Here is a 16,037-nt window from a genome sequence, read left to right as displayed (position 1 = left end):
GCATAGCTTCCAACCGTGCCTTTTTCAGAGGGATAGTGGCTCTTTTGAAACCAAATCCCTCTGTCTCTCTTTACACCTTATCTGTATCTATTGTAAGGCAAGTTTTACACTAGGACGTTGTATTGTGTAGTGTTATATCTTGCACATCAAGCAATCAAATACATTTGCGGTGCCACGCAATGTATACAGGCAAAGAAGCAACTGATCAACATGCACGTTTATTGATTGTGCGCATCAACCGTTGTGATTGTAGCAATGCACTGCATGTCCTGCATTGTAACAACAGGATCACTTTCACCACATCGCAACTCATGAGGTGGGAATGAGTTCATTGAAAAAGGGCGCTGGGGAAATTTAGGCACTGGAAATAGCTGCTAGTGGATTATTGGTAAAATTACTGATATTCTACGATTGTACAGTGGTAATTTCGATAGTAAAATATCAGTAAATTTTACCGATATTTTACTAACGCCAAACTTAACCCTATTCTCACACACAGCCTTCCTTCTACCGATGCCTAACCCTAACCCCCCCCCCCCCCATTGATGCCTAATCCTAACCCTAGCCGATCCCCCCACCAATGCCTAACCATATCTGACACCCCCCAACTCACCCTAACCGATTCTTCCACCGATACCTAACCCTAGCCAATCTCCCCACTGATGCCTAACCCTAACTAACCCGCCACCGATGCATAAAGTTAACATATCCCCCCCCCCCCCACACACACACATACACACACACACAATATCTAACCCTAAGCCCCCTCCCCCGCCACAAACCCACCGATTATTGTGCTCATCACTATAAATGGAAAGTTTGGTAGCCCCATAGGAACCCATGTTAACATTTTCTGCTTCCATGTGAACTGCTCATGGAATTTGAATTGCACCACGTTACAGTGCACAAACCTGTGTCAGTTACACTGCAATGTGTCAGTGTGAAATACCCTTACTCTAATTTATGTCAATATATGCATTTCTCTGCTTAAAAAAAATGTGTATATGTGTCTCCAAACTTTATTCTTACTCTCTAAACTAATATTTTGTTTCTAATTGCTAACATAAATGACAAGTAGTAAGAGATATGAGCACCAGTGTAGTTTTTATAATGAAAATATGTCTTTTGTTCATTAATTATTTGTGGTATGTATGACTAGAGGTGTGGCACAGAGTTGTCTTAAAGGAGTGCTGTAGGGGGAAAAAGAGTTGAACTTATCTGGGGCTTCTAGTGGTCCCCCGCAGATGTCCCGTGCCCGCACAGCCACTCCAGTCCCCGCCTCCGGTTCACTTCCGGAATTTGCAACTTTAAGGTCGGAAAACCAATGCGCCTGCGTGGCCGCGCCCTCCCACTGACGTCACCTGGAGTTTATTGCGCAGGCCCAGTAAGCAGTACGCTCCTGGTGACATTAGCGGGAGCGAGGACACGGCCGTGCAGACACAGTGGTTTTCAGACTTTAAAGTCGGAAATTCCAGAAGTGAACTGGAGGTGGGGACTGAAGCATCAGTGAGTGGCTGCATGGGCACAGGATGTTTGCAGGGAACCATTAGAAGCCCCAGGTAAGTTCAACTCTTTTTCCCCCTGCCCCCCTACACTAGTCCTTTAAAGGAAACATCAGGGTAATTTTAAAAAAATCAGATCTGGGGCTTTGTCCAACCCCTGGAAGCCTATGCGTCCCTCGCTGCAGCTCCACTCCAAGCCGGACTCCCAATGTCCTCTCCATAGCAAGCACTCAGGCACTACGCATACGCAAGTGGGCAGCAGAAGTACTGCGCCTGCGCACAACACTCCCGGCTACAGGAGTGCAAGTGGCGTGGCATATCCAGCACGCGCTGGACTAGACGTTGGTGACATGCAGGCGTAGTATGTCTGGGTCAGAGGACATGTGCACTGACTACATCTTCCGCGCGTACTCCTGCAGACTACTGCACGTGCGCCGACCCCACTGACCAGGATTTTGGAATTGGCACATTTACATCTAAACAAAGACAGCTGCTGGGCCACAGGACGTACGTTAAGCCCTTCTCACACACACAGGGCATCAATTACAGAATAATTTAGGGCTAAGGTATCCTTTAAGGGTGCCCCTCTTTCCTATCTCAAAATGCTGAGCAAAACCTCTTAAAACACACCTTTTCAAACAGGTGTTTGAATTATGTGTTATAGTTAGCATTGGAGGCTCACTGCCTCATCTGCTAACGCCTCTGTCTCCTATCCTAGTATCTCTACCCCAATACCCTCTAAATTGTAAGCTCACAAGGGGAGGGCCCTCCCTTCTAAATTGTAAGCTCGCAAGGGAGGGCCCTCCCCCTAGTGTTTGTTTCTGCTGTATTGTAATTTATCATATGAACATGTACCAGTATTGATGATGTCTCTAACCACACATCAACTATGTATGTATTTGTATTTGTATTGCTGGATGTCCTTATTGTAGTGTGTGTTGAACTTCTCATGTATCTATGCTTCCCACTATTTGTTTTGCATCATGTACAGCACTACGTAAGATGTTGTGGCTGAATGATAAATGATTATAAAATCTTCATATAATACAAGTTTCATAAACATGGAATATCATATCAGAATACTGAAAATGAGAAAATTATATTTTTAATTACCTTCTCTAATGAACACAGAAATTCTATCAGAATAACTGATACACTTGACTTGTTTTCATTCTGTCAAATGAAACAGAGACATACAAGTGAAAAGATGATGAGAACCACAATACAAAATTAAACTGTGAACTTAAATGTATGTTTTGATTAGGAAAAACAAATGCCTTAGTTTAGATGTAAGCAAGGTTTTTCAGCAAATTGTTCTTATGTGAATGTGCATCAATTGCTCAGAAAATGCCATATGGGTGTGTCAGTGTTTGCTGCAACCACATTTTGTACATTGCACAGAAACCGCTGTTAAATTACTCATTGTTGGATGGGTAAATGAAAAAAGGGCGCCAGGAAAAAAGGCCCCGGCTGGATAACAAATTTGCCCCGATGGATAACAAATCTCACTAAAGATAAACATTGCCAACAAAATTGGTTAACAATAATTACCGTTTTAAAATAGAAGGGAGATGAAAACAAAAAAATATTAAAGCGGAACTGAAATATATAAAAAAAAAAAAAAAGTGTTTGACTTACCTGGGACTTCTTCCAGCCCCTTGCAGCCTTCCTGTCCCGCGCCATTCCTCCACAATCCTCTGTTCTCCTGCCGCCAGCTACTTTCTGTACTGTCGTACCATCGACTTGTAAGAGGCCGGCAACGGGCGGAGAACTGAGGATCGTGGAGAACCCGCATGGGACAGGAAGGCTGTAAGGGGCTGGCAGAAGCCCCAGGTAAAAGAAACTCTTTGTTTTTTAAATTTCAGTTCCGCTTTAACTTTAAAAATCATTACATAATGCAACAATACAGCTTAGCATAACCTTACTCTCACACAGAACCCTCTCCTGGTGGTGCCTAACCCTATACACCCCCTTGGTGGTGCCTAACCCTAACCATCCTCCCTGGTGGTGACTATTCCTAACCATTCCCCCCTGCACTAATACCCTTACACACATAGAAATTATATTATATAATGTGACAATAACTATAACGTTGTAAGTTTTTAAAACGATAACATATTTCAAAAACTTTAATGCTCTAATGTTGTTAACGATATATATTCTGCTTTGTATTAACGATAAATGCATTAGAGTCTATGGCTGCACCCTTTTCGTCCACTAACCGCCGGTGTCGTTTTTTTTTTGCTACTGTTGGATGGGTTTGCAAAGCTGTCCTACCTGACAGAAGTCAGTGAGCTATCTAAACTCCTCCCCCATCTAATCACTGCCCACATGAGGTAATCAGGGAAGAAATAGATTGGGGCACTAGCTAGGCTTTGGCTCTGAGCAGAGAGAAGACCCAGCAGAAATGAAAATAGTCTACTTAAGTTTAATATTATTTTTTTCATCTACTTTTTTGTACTATATCAATGGCAAGGTGCTGAAAAGTTATTCTGTAGATAAGAAGAAAAATTATCTCCGGGGGTCATAGTGTACTGAATGCAGTACAACATAGTGGGACAATAGTGTACTGGGTCATAGTGTACTGAATGCAGTACAACAGTACTGCATTCAGTACACTATCAACCTCTCACCACTCCTAAACCACGCCTGCTGGGTGGAAATCTACTGCCGTATCTTACCACCCTTTCAATTTATGAACTTTCCAAAACTGGTCTGAAGTTAATTCTTCAAACATGTTCTTAGGAACAGATCACTGATACTGAACATTTAATCAAAGTGTTTGAACCTTCTGAAAAAAATTTACCTGTTTATGGCTTACCGTTATAAAATTCTTCCAGGGTATTGGAACTTTAGCATTACATAGGCATGAACATCCATCACTTAGGGCCCTTTTCCATTGCTAATGTGATGCTAATGCAGCTACCTCGCCGCATCTCATCACTTCCGCTGCCGTTCGCGTCACTTCCGCATCGGCAGATGCAGAAGGTTATGGAGGTAACGGCGGGCGGATTCTCGGATTGCTCCGCAGGCAATGCACGCAATAGAAACTGTTCTATTACTGTGCATTGGTTTCAGGAAACCCGTAGTGCGATAGGGCTATGCAGCCGCATCGCATTGCATGTATTGGAAATGGGCTCCTAGTCACTGTACTGCTCAAACTCCTCATCAATACAATTATCCTTCATATTTTTAAGCTAGCCTATACCGAACAGAAATTTTCCAGAGTGTGTGAACACTTTGATCAGGTCGGCCTGTAATCTTTTGGTTGCCATCTATCTGGTCAACTAATTTATGTTCAGTTTTAGACAGCTTAATATCCATCAAAGGCATGATTGTTCTTCAGGCAGCTGGATTGATTGACAGCTGAATAGTTTTGGATCGTACTGAGCAGTACAAATGTTTGCGTTTGCTGCAGTACAATTGATTTTTGGGCAGAAATCTAATTAAGATCAATGCTGCAATGTAATTAATCAATCTTTTCTCAACTTGTCACATTTTTAATTGGAGAGAATGGGAATTTGTATAATTGGGCCTTTGTAGACCTTTGTATAGCTACCTTACAAAGCTGCCTAAATTCCTCTGTATAATATTTTTGTTCTGGGTCTCTGAGTACTTCCAAAGATGAGTGAATCCGTACTGGGCATGCGCAGTACTCGGAAACATGAAGACAGGAGCTTTAAACGGGGGCCTGGTGGTGGAATGAGGGTAAGCAGAGAGGAACGGAAAGACTCCAAGAAATTCAGAGCCTTTCCTCCTCTTATTTGAGTTTTCAACTTTTTTGTTTTAAAAGGTTACAATTGCCCTTTAAGATCATATTAGACTAAAACCCTCCTCCTGTGTCATGTTTTGTGACTGCTTGACTTGTATTCTACAGTCCTTACTAACGTATTCCATAGAACTGTTTAATATGTAGGTAATTCATGAATAAATCATATAAATAATATAGTAGTAATAATAATAGGGAATCAATGTAAACACATTACATCCGTCTCTGTTTCCCAGCACTGGAAATTATGTCATGTTGAAGTGAAATAGACATAAAGGTTCTATCTTTATTAGGTTTTTCCATAGAACTATAATGGACATAAACAGCAAGATTCTATAAATGAACGACTCACCAATGCTTTTTCAAGGCAACTCATTTCTTTTGAGGAGTCTTCCTCATGACTGCCAGTTGGAATGTAGTAAGATCTGGACGGAGCTGTAATACATAAAAGATGCTACGTTAGCAATTAGGTGACTATTTCAGAATGGGAGCTGCACAAACTCACTGTTTGGTCATCTGATCTGTTGTGCAGCTTGTTCTGTTCTGCAGTGAGGGAAGGGGTGATGATCAAGAGAACCTCAGTGCTGACAATTGAAAGGAAGTTCCTTTAATTAGGATAGGGGTTGGGAAAGAGTGATCCATGCCACTGAATGGCTGAAAGGGAGGCCAACAATATCAGCGGGACACCTTTAAATACAGATGTAAAAATGTGTATGTACAAGGGTTTATATACCAAACCGCTAATGAGGTAATTATTATCCTTGTATCCTTAATAAAGTTGAAATAAGACTAAGGCCAAATTCCCAGTGCGTTTTGGTGCGGTGTAATGGCTGCGGTGTAATGCGGCTTTCCGTGCTACAATGCACCACCTATGTGGCGTTTAGAGTGCAGTGGGAGTGTTATATATACAGTAAGTAGTATAGTGGGTTGCAGCACTGTAACGCAGTGAATGCAGTGCATTACTGGAAAAGGTGTGCTTTTAACAGTACAGGTGAAGCATACTTTTCATTGACTGTATGCTTCACTATATTCGACACAACACAAGCGTAATGTGCGGCGCCGCTGTCCCAATCCATTGCATTGCATTCCTGCTGTCACAGGGAATGCAAGTGCCACTGTGAACGTGGCCTTTTGGCTGGATAAAGGACAACTGACTTGATAGGGATATGGAGGATGTCATATTTATTTCCTATACCAGTTGCCTGGCTTCCTGCTGCTCTTTCATGCTTTAGTAGTGTCTGAATCACACAACGAAAACAAACATGTGGTAAATGCAGTCAAATTAAGTCAAATATCTGATATGCATGCTTGTTCAGGGCCTATGGCTAAAGGTATTGGAGGCAGATGATCAGCAGGACAGCCAGGCAATGTCCATTGTTTAAAAGGAAATAAATACCACAGCCTCCATATTCCTCTCACTTCAGTCATCCTTTAACACAGGGGGGCGATTGTACTGAATCGCCAGTGCAGTGTCACCCTATGAGGGTGTTCCCACAGCAGCATTTAGCTTTTTAGAAAATCTAGCTACAAGTAGCATTTTTAGAAGCAATTCAGCTTCAAGGAGTGTGAAAAACGTACATTCCTTTTAAAATCGCTCTGAAAATCACATTGCAAAATCGCAATCGCTAAGTGCTTGCTGACTGGGTTTTGCATTGTGAACAAAGCCTAAGGCTAGGGCCACACTAGCTCCGGGTGCGGGACGCATCCGCGGTCCGGGCTCCGATTTTCAAAAACCGGAACGCAAACGGATCCGTTCTGCCTTTTTTTGCAGCACACGTTCTGGATCCGTTTGCGTGTTTTTTTCTTCCTAGAGGGGGTAATAGCCACAATGGGAGGCGGCGGGCAAAGCGGCGGACAGGGGGTTCGCACCCCCCCCTTGCTCAACTGGGTGCCCCCGTCCCCGCTCCCCCTCCAGCTCACCCATAATGTAATAAATTGTACCTAAGGAAGTTCGGCAAGCCGGGCACTTCCGCCCACACCGCTCAAGTCACTTCCTGCAATGCCGCCCTCTGTATTTCAGTGGGCGGCATCGCAGAAAGTGACTCGAGCGGTGTGGGCGGAAGTGCCCGGCTCGACGAACTTCCTTAGGTACAATTTATTACATTATGTGCGAGCTGGAGGGGGAGCGGGGACGGGGGGCACCCAGGTGAGCAGGGGGGGGGGGGGACCCCCCTGGCCGCCGCTTTCCCCGCAGCCCCCCGTCCTGGCTGCTACCCCCTTCAGCATGGCGGCCCCATCCTTCACCAAGGGACACTGGAAACTGATCCGTTTCCAGTGTCCCAAAATGTCAGTGAAGAGGGAGGCCCGTTTCTCCATTGATTTTCACTACCCGTACGTGTATACGGGTCCGTGAAAAATGCTGCAAGTCCGGACTCTGCGTTCCGGGTTTAAAAACGTATTCCGCGGATCACACGCGGATACGTTTTTAACTTGAGTGTGTACTGTTCCTATTTTTAACATTGGTATCCGTGGCTCAGTTTTTTGTCCGGGACAAAAAACGTAGCACGGATACGTTTTTAAAGCAAGTGTGAACTAGCCCTAACTGTGAAAAACAAAGCTTGCTTCACAACGCTCAGCATTTAAAAACTTTGGAGAAGGTGCTGAAATGTGTGGCCACATTTATTTTACAAAAACATAGCAAATTAAACATCTGCACTCTTATATTGGATTACCCAACAGTTGCCTTGCATAGTATCAGGGACTATAACTAAAAATCAAGAAAAATGGTTTCAGGCGACATCCCTTAATGATTGTTTTTATCTAGAGGAAGTCATGTTAGCTAAATCAGTAATAGAGTATCTAAATTCTAAGAAGACTACATGTTTTTGAAAAGAAGTTTCGGTACTTATCCGTTAGCCGGGCGCATCCTCTAGGTGGCGACAAAACTCCACCAAAGTTACATCTTTCCCTACTATCCATGTCGGCCTGGAGGGAGAATAGTAATTAGCGCCACCTGCCGGATGCGCCCGGCTAACGGATAAGTACCGAAGTTTCTAAGTGAAATATTAAATTTGCATATTAACAATCTTTGTATAACGTCTGAATTTGTCGTGTTTGAGGAAAGCCACCGCATTTTTTTTTTCATTATAATAGTTTTGTCATATCCTGGGCACCCCTTTGTATCTAAGCGAACGTATACCATAGTGAAATTATATTTGCACGCAAAGGCAGCTATGTTAACAAAACAAAACATTTTAAAAAACAGAAAAAATACCTGTTGAGGTCACTGTTTGTAACTCACTTCAGAGTATCATAAGGAAGGTTAATTTGGAATGATTTTTTTTCAAGATTTTTAGCTAAAGGGAACCTGAAGTGAAAGCATATGAAGGTTGTCATATATACTAGTTGCCTGACAGTCCTGCTGTTCTTTCTGGCATCAGCATGATATCTGAATCACACACCTGAAACAGGCATGTGGTTAATCCAATCAGACTTCAGGTGGTATGGCTACAAGTATTAAAAGGCAGATGATCAGCAGGACAGGCAGGCAATTTGCATTATTTCAAAGGAATTAATGTATCAGCCTCCATATCCTTCTCACTTCAAGTTTCATTTAAGAAGTATTACAAATTCTCAGGAATTATAGTTAATAAATATAATGAATTCTCTATGCTAATATCTCAATCATTGGATACTTACCAATGCAATAGATTGCAGCTACCACAAGAGCTGCCGCAATCATCTTTGCTTCTTGGTATCCTGCAGAGTAGGAATACCAGATAGATGCAGTTGCTGAGGGTTGGTCACTTTATATACATTTCAGCTAGTCCGTAAAGGTAATACTGATTAAACATATTTCAGGAGTGGTAATATGACACCACAATTATATTGAAAGATAAGAACTAGTATCTGTAATCATGATCCTAACTCACGTCGTCATCTGAAGATGATCACAGGTTTTACTGTGTGCTCACTTTCTCAAGTAGAACAAATCTGATGTTATCTGTAATGTTTACCTGGAAGATTATAATAACCATAAAAAATGACTTCCTAAGGTGTTGAAAAGGGTAAATAGCAATATCTGCTGGGTACAAACTTAATGAAATCCAATTAAATCATATCCAAACCAAACAGAAGCAAGGGAGGAAGGTTTCAACAAAGCTGCAGTAAATTATGTGCTATTACTCTAATAACAATTTATGAACACTCCATTAATCAGTAGCATAGACTGGTATGATGTCTATATATGAGTAATAGACATAATTCTGGTGTACTTGTGGGGAACCCAAACTCTCTTTCCCCCATTTCATCTTTATGGTGACCATGAGTATACATTATTATTACAGTGTATTATAGCTCTGACACACACACACGCACACACACACACACGCACGCACGCACGCACGCACGCACGCAGCACGCACACACGCACGCACGCACACACACACACACACACACACACACACTATTAAAATCGTTCATCAGTATCAAGCTTGATCCTTAAGGGAATGAGCGTACTTTGGATATCCCCCTACTTACAAACAGGGTACATTCTAGGAGATTGTTTGTAAGTTGAATTTGTAAGTTGAGTCCTGTGTTATACATAGGGAAATATGGATAAATGATTTACTTTCTGACAACTCTGGATCTGGACATATAACATAAGCAATGCTTTTTGGTTGTTTCATCATGCTTTTACAAAAATGAGTAATACCAAAATAGTACTGTATATTTTGTACATGGAGACAGCCTTTGATTGTATGTATGAAGTATTATCATTTGATGTTTGTAATTAGGGGACAGTCTGTACAGACAAGTTGCTTGGGTATTTTGGAGGAATCAATAAATGTAGCTCTATGCTTTTGGGATGTGCAAAGAAACCAGAATGCCTTAAAGTGACTCAGAGCTGAATAGAATAAAACGTTTTATACATACCCGGGGCTCCCTCCAGCCCCATTCGCTCAGATCGATACCATGCTGCAGTCCTCCGCTGCCCGCAGCTTCAGTACCGGTTCCCGTCACTTCCGTCAGTCGGAGTCAGTATGAGGTAAGAGAAGCGCGCTGTTTGCGTATCTCTCCAGCAGCCCTTGGAGAGTTACGTAGAGGGCGCACTTCTCCTGCGTAGACTGGCCCCGACAGGCTGAAGTGATGGCACCCGGTTCCCGAAGCTGCAGACAGTGGAGGACGGCAGCGTGGGAGCGATCTGAGCGGATAGTGCTGGAGGAAGCCCCAGGTATGTATAAAACTTTTTATTCTATTCAGCTCTGGTACACTAAGGACACACACTGGGAAAGCTTATAAGCAGTGTGGTGGCGCAGTGGATGGCATAGTGGGTAGCACTGTGGCCTTGCTGCGCTGGGTCCCTGGTTCGAATCCCAGCCAAGGCACTATCTGCAAGAAGATAAGTTAATTGGTTCCCCCTAAAGAAAAAAATTGGCCCTAGACTATGATGGACATATGACTGTGTTAGTTAGGGATTAGATGATGAGTTCCTCTGAGAGGCAAAAGAAGTTACAAGAGTATACTCTATGCTCTGTACAGCACTGCAGAAGATGTTTGTGCTATATAAATAATAATCTTGATGCAAAGAGTGCCCTGGCTAGTTTCATACCAGGGACCCTAGCAATGCTAGACATGGTGCTTAGCCATCATGCCACCCAGCTTTGTTCCATACAACTGCATGGGTCAAAGCTTATTATTACAGAATAAAAAAAAAAAAAAAGGAATTAGAGCAGGATTAAACTCTGATAAAACATTCAATAAAATTCCTACTTTTTATTACCCATACAGTTATCATATTTGCTTTTGTGCAAGTATTATTGCCCGTTTACATATTACAAGTTCCCAAAGTACAGTTTATCTGCTCTAAAAGCTGCTAGTATAATGTATACTGTTTTTTGGCTTCAAAAGGAATTATCGCTTTTTAGTAATCCTAATGCTAGACACAGATGTGAAGAACTGATTGTATGATGAAGCGATCAATTTAATAATTTAATAATCAGGCTACATCCATGCAAAATCATGCTATATTTGATTCATTGCCATCATTTTCCAATGCTATGTGATCACATTATTACTGTTAAATATTATTATTGAAGAGGCGAGACTGAAAATGTCAGTTTGAATGGAATCTGAAGATCATTTTTTAAAAGCAATTGATTACTTGATTGTTTTGGAAAGAGTCAAATGAAATGAGATTACATTTAAGCTTTTTGTACATAGATTTGTATGTGTTTTAAATTCAAATTGTATTTGTATTTGAACACCCTTTCCATACTGGGTTAATTCACCACTGTGCACAGGCGTGCTACCGGCTTCCTGCTCAGGCTGCAGCAGAAATAGCGAGTCTGCTTTACTGTGCAGACGCAGGCGGCTTATGCCACATAGCGATGTATGGGCAGATTGAACAAGAGATAGAGCTCTCTCTGATCAAATCTGTTGGCTGCCCATACACCTGACCGATTTCAGTATGAAAACTCCTGGGAATCGGTCTCGTGCTGCCACCTCCGCCGCTATTCTCCTAAATGTTGATGTGCTTCCCCAGTACCCGTGCACTCAAATCTCACCTGCCGGGACTGTCCAGCTGCTCCCAGTCTCATCCACTGCTTTCCAATGCAGTTACCATGTAGTTGTTGTATATATCACGTGGAGTGTGTGTGACATCACAAACACGTACCTGGTGGTGGAGAAGCAGCAAATGAGATTAGGAGCAGCTGGGAAGTCGTGGCAGCTAAAGCAGGTGAGATTTCAATACACGGGCACTGGGGGGGGGGGGGGGGGGAGTGGGGCACATTTACATTTGGGGGACAGTGGCAGGGGGTCTGTCACATTTGTCAGTCTTTGCGATATCACCCGCCGTTACCACTGCACACATGATCAACCACGTTGGCTCGAGATTTCCCAGCATGCTCGATCGATACATTTGACCAATTTTGGCCTGAAATATGTTGACTTGGCCGATCAGGGATGCTTGTTGTGGCACCGATTTTTATTTGATTCAGATGGCTAATCGGGCTGAAAAATTTGCCACCTTAACACTCCCGATGCCCGTGCAAATTTTATGTCGACTGGCATGTTATAAGACATTTATTGTGTAAAAAAATAACAATTTTCCTTAATATGCCCTACTTTTGCACATACAGCTGAAGATCCAACAATTTGCATATCATGCAACAGTTTATTTCGGTAATTCAACTTAAAAAATGAAACTAATATATATTAAATAGACTCATTACATGCAAAACAAGATATTTCAAGCCTTTATTTGTTATCATTTTGATGATTATGGCTTCCAGCTTATGAAAACCCCAAAATAAAAATCTCAGCCATGACTATTGCAAAACAATGGAAAAAAACTTTGGTTAATTTTGATGAAGTTAAATTAAGGATAAACTCCTTTATGGTCAATGAAAAACTAACTAGCATTTTAAAAGACACCCATAAGAAATTTGAGAAGGTCTGGGATCCATGGCTTAAACTGGAACATCCATTTTTAGATACTTCATCCTTACTTAGGCTGTGAGATGGACCTTCTCCCTCTTTCCCTTCTTGCCCCCCTTTCTTTCTTTTAATTCTTTTCTTGCTCTGTCTCTACTTTCTTTCCTGAGCAAATGCAAGTGACCTGCCCTTTTCTTATTGCTCTGTCTTTTCCTACGTGACAGACCACGTGGGTCACATTACCTGCCGGTTCTATAACCCCTGGACGACCCCTTTCTTTCACTACAAATATGTGCCCCAGATAGTTGGACATAGTCCTCCAGGGCATCAACCTCATGCCTCCATTAGCAAACCTGTTTTGGTTACTATTGATTCAGATTTAAGTTTTATGACTGTTTGTTTGTCTTTCTGTTTAACCATCAGTGTCATTGACAACTTTGTATATGAAGTTTGCTGTTCAGATGCTCATGTTTGTCATGATATACTTTGGATACTGTTGGTTTATTATTTTTCTCTCTTTTAAAAGAAAATCAATAAAATTCTTGAAACACAAAATCAAAATCACAGAAAATTTGAATATTACATGAAATCATTAAAACAAAGATTTTAAATTGAAAAATGTCAGACCTTTGAAAAATCTAATCATGCATATGTACTCAGTACTTGGTTTGGGTCCCTTTTGCATCAATTACTGCCTTAATGCAGCATGGCATGTACGCTATCAGCCTGCGGCACTGCTGAGGTGTTATGGAAGACCAGAATGCTTCAAAAGTGGCCTTCAGCTCTTCGAAATGCCCTATCGATTCTCTATGGGGTTCAGGTCAGGTGAGTGGCCAATCAAGCACAGTAATCCCATGGTCATTGAACCAGGTTTTGGTACTTTTGGTGGGCAGCTGTCAAGTCCTGCTGGAAAACATAAAGTGCTCCAAAATAGATGGCTACGTTGACTCTGGACTTAGTGAAGCACAGTGAACCAACACCAGCAGATGACATGGATCCCCAAATCAGCACAGACTGTGTAAACTTCACACTGGACTTCAAGCATCTTGGATTGTGTGCCTCTCCATTCTTCCTCCACACTCTGGGTCCTTGGTTTCCAAACGAGATGCAAAATTTGCTCTCATCAGAAAAGAGGACTTTGGACCACTTAGCAACAGATCAGTTATTTTTTTCTTTAGCCCAGGTAAGACGCTTCTGATGTTGTTTGCTGTACAGGAGTAGGTTGACAAGAGGAAAACAACATTTGAAGCCCATGTCCAAGATCCGCCAGTGTGTGGTGGCTCTTGATGCACTAACTGCAGCCTCAGTCCACTCCTTGTAAAAGTCCACAACACATTTGGACAGCATTTTTCTGACATCCTCTCCAGGCTGCGGTCAGCCCTGCTGCTTGTGCACCTTTTTCGTGCACACTTTTCCCTTCCACAAAACTTTCTATTAGGTTTTGATACAGCACTTTGAGAACATCTAACTACTTTTGCAACTACCTTTTGAGGCTTTCTCTCCTTATGGAGGGAGTCAGTGATGGTTTTCTGCACAACTGTCAGGTCAGCAGTCTTTCCCATGATTGTGATTGCTATTGAACCAGACTGAGAGACAATTTAAAGGCTCTTTGCAGGTGTTTTGGATTAATTAGCTGATTAGAGTCTGACACTTTGAGCCTAGAATATTGAACCGTTACACGATATTCTAATTTTCTGACATTTTGATTTTTCATAAGCTGTAAGCCATAATCACCAAAATTATTACAAATAAAGTCTTGAAATATCTCTCCTTGCATGCAATAAGTCTATTTCATATATTAGTTCCACCATTTAAGTTAAATTACTGAAATAAATGAACTTTTGCACAATATTCTAATTTTTTTAACATCTCCTGTACATGGAGGTTATTAAGCTGTATGGTTGAACTAACAAGACATTAACTCGCTGGTGCACCTAAAGGTGCCCATACACTGAGCCGATTATCGGCCGATCGATATCGATTGATCGCAAGTCGATTGACCAATCAATCGATTTGCGGCCGATTTCGATCGATTTCAATCGATCTGACATGCTGGAAAATCTAGGTCGATCTGTTGAGATGGCTTATCATTTTACATTGGCCCTAATGAAAATCTAATGGCAAAAAGATGCCATCAGATCGATTTTCAATAGATTTCATACTGAAATCTATTGGAAATCTGTTCCTAGTAAAAAATGTTCCTAAACACATCAGATACATCAGAGATCTATCTGATGATCTAGCTGCTGCTAATCTAACGAGTGTATGGCCTGCTTAACACTGATTTAAAGTAAGGACATTAGGATGTAACTAAAACTAGAGAATAATGGCCGGATAATAGGAAAAAGATAGCAGGTGATTAAGACTGATAGGGGTAGCACTCCAGTGGGGCACACTATAGGTCTACAGACCTGCTACATCTACTTTGGTATCCAAGTTACTTGGGAACCACGATGACTAGGCAAAAAGACAACAACATCCAAGTAACACCAAAGGATAAGATCAGATCTAATCACAAACTTAATTAGAAGAACAAAAACCACTACCTCCAGACGGTCTCACTCCTCGTCCCTACACAATCCGGACACAGCTGCTGAGGAATTCTCATCAGATCTGAACACTCCATCCACATGGAGCCCCGTAAAATCCAGGACCAAACTGCTACCACAACAACAGGTAGGAGACAATTCTCCAGTCACTCCAGCTATTAACATAGAATGCTTCCCAGCTTCTTACCAGTCCATATCCCAAACCTGCATGAAGGATGTGCTTCTGTCTTTTAAAAAATCACTAATGATGGAACTATCACTGCAGTGCTCCCTCAGCTCTTTAGGAGATAGAGTTGCTCTTACCGAAGAGAAAGTAGCTGATATTGTTGTGGAACAGAACAAGGCTGTTGATGCAGTAGAAACCAATGCTGATGATATCGTCTGGCTTAAGCATAAGACAGCGGATATTGAGGACCGTAACTGACTAAATAACTTGCAATTCTATGGTATCCCTGAATCAGTTGCTCAATCTGAAAATAGATGCTATCTTGGTGACCTTTTAAATAAATATCTGCCACAAGTGTCCGATTGAGAACTGTCGATCGCAATGGTTCACTGACTCCCCAGACCTAAACAAATACCTGAAAATATACCTAGAGATGTCATTGTGGCCTTCCAATTTAATCATACAAAAGAGGAATTGTTTAATGCTGTTAAACAAAAAGGTTCACTCCCCGAACCCTTCTCGTCTATATAACTTCTCACAGGCCACTCTCCAGCTCCGCAGATCTTTTACTCCCATAACTAGAGCACTGAGAGAAAACGATATTGCAAACAAGCCTCACAAAGCTGATCATACACAAAATGGGCAAAAAGCATATCATAGCATCTACTGCCGAA

At 41.9% G+C, this 16,037-nt stretch overlaps 1 protein-coding gene across 2 annotated transcripts in view; it reads right to left on the bottom strand.

Annotated features, from left to right (window-relative positions):
• LOC137563926 (keratin, type II cytoskeletal I-like) overlaps window positions 1–16,037 on the bottom strand; it is a 50,612-nt gene that overhangs the window by 23,340 nt on the left and 11,235 nt on the right. Inside the window, exons 1-3 of one of the 2 annotated variants that reach the window (XM_068277033.1) lie at window positions 8,911–8,992; window positions 5,624–5,706; window positions 2,616–2,675 (exon numbers count right to left, since the gene is read on the bottom strand). In XM_068277033.1, coding sequence (XP_068133134.1) covers window positions 2,616–2,675; window positions 5,624–5,706; window positions 8,911–8,953 — 186 coding nt within the window. In that variant the 5' untranslated portion in view covers window positions 8,954–8,992. Of the gene's footprint in view, window positions 1–2,615; window positions 2,676–5,623; window positions 5,707–8,910; window positions 8,993–16,037 lie in introns of those variants that run through there. The other variant, XM_068277034.1, reaches the window with a different exon arrangement.

The sequence above is a fragment of the Hyperolius riggenbachi genome, chromosome 3, assembly GCF_040937935.1.
Source record: "Hyperolius riggenbachi isolate aHypRig1 chromosome 3, aHypRig1.pri, whole genome shotgun sequence".
In the NCBI taxonomy this organism is placed as follows: domain Eukaryota; kingdom Metazoa; phylum Chordata; class Amphibia; order Anura; family Hyperoliidae; genus Hyperolius; species Hyperolius riggenbachi.
This window is presented reverse-complemented; position numbering and strand designations above follow the sequence as displayed.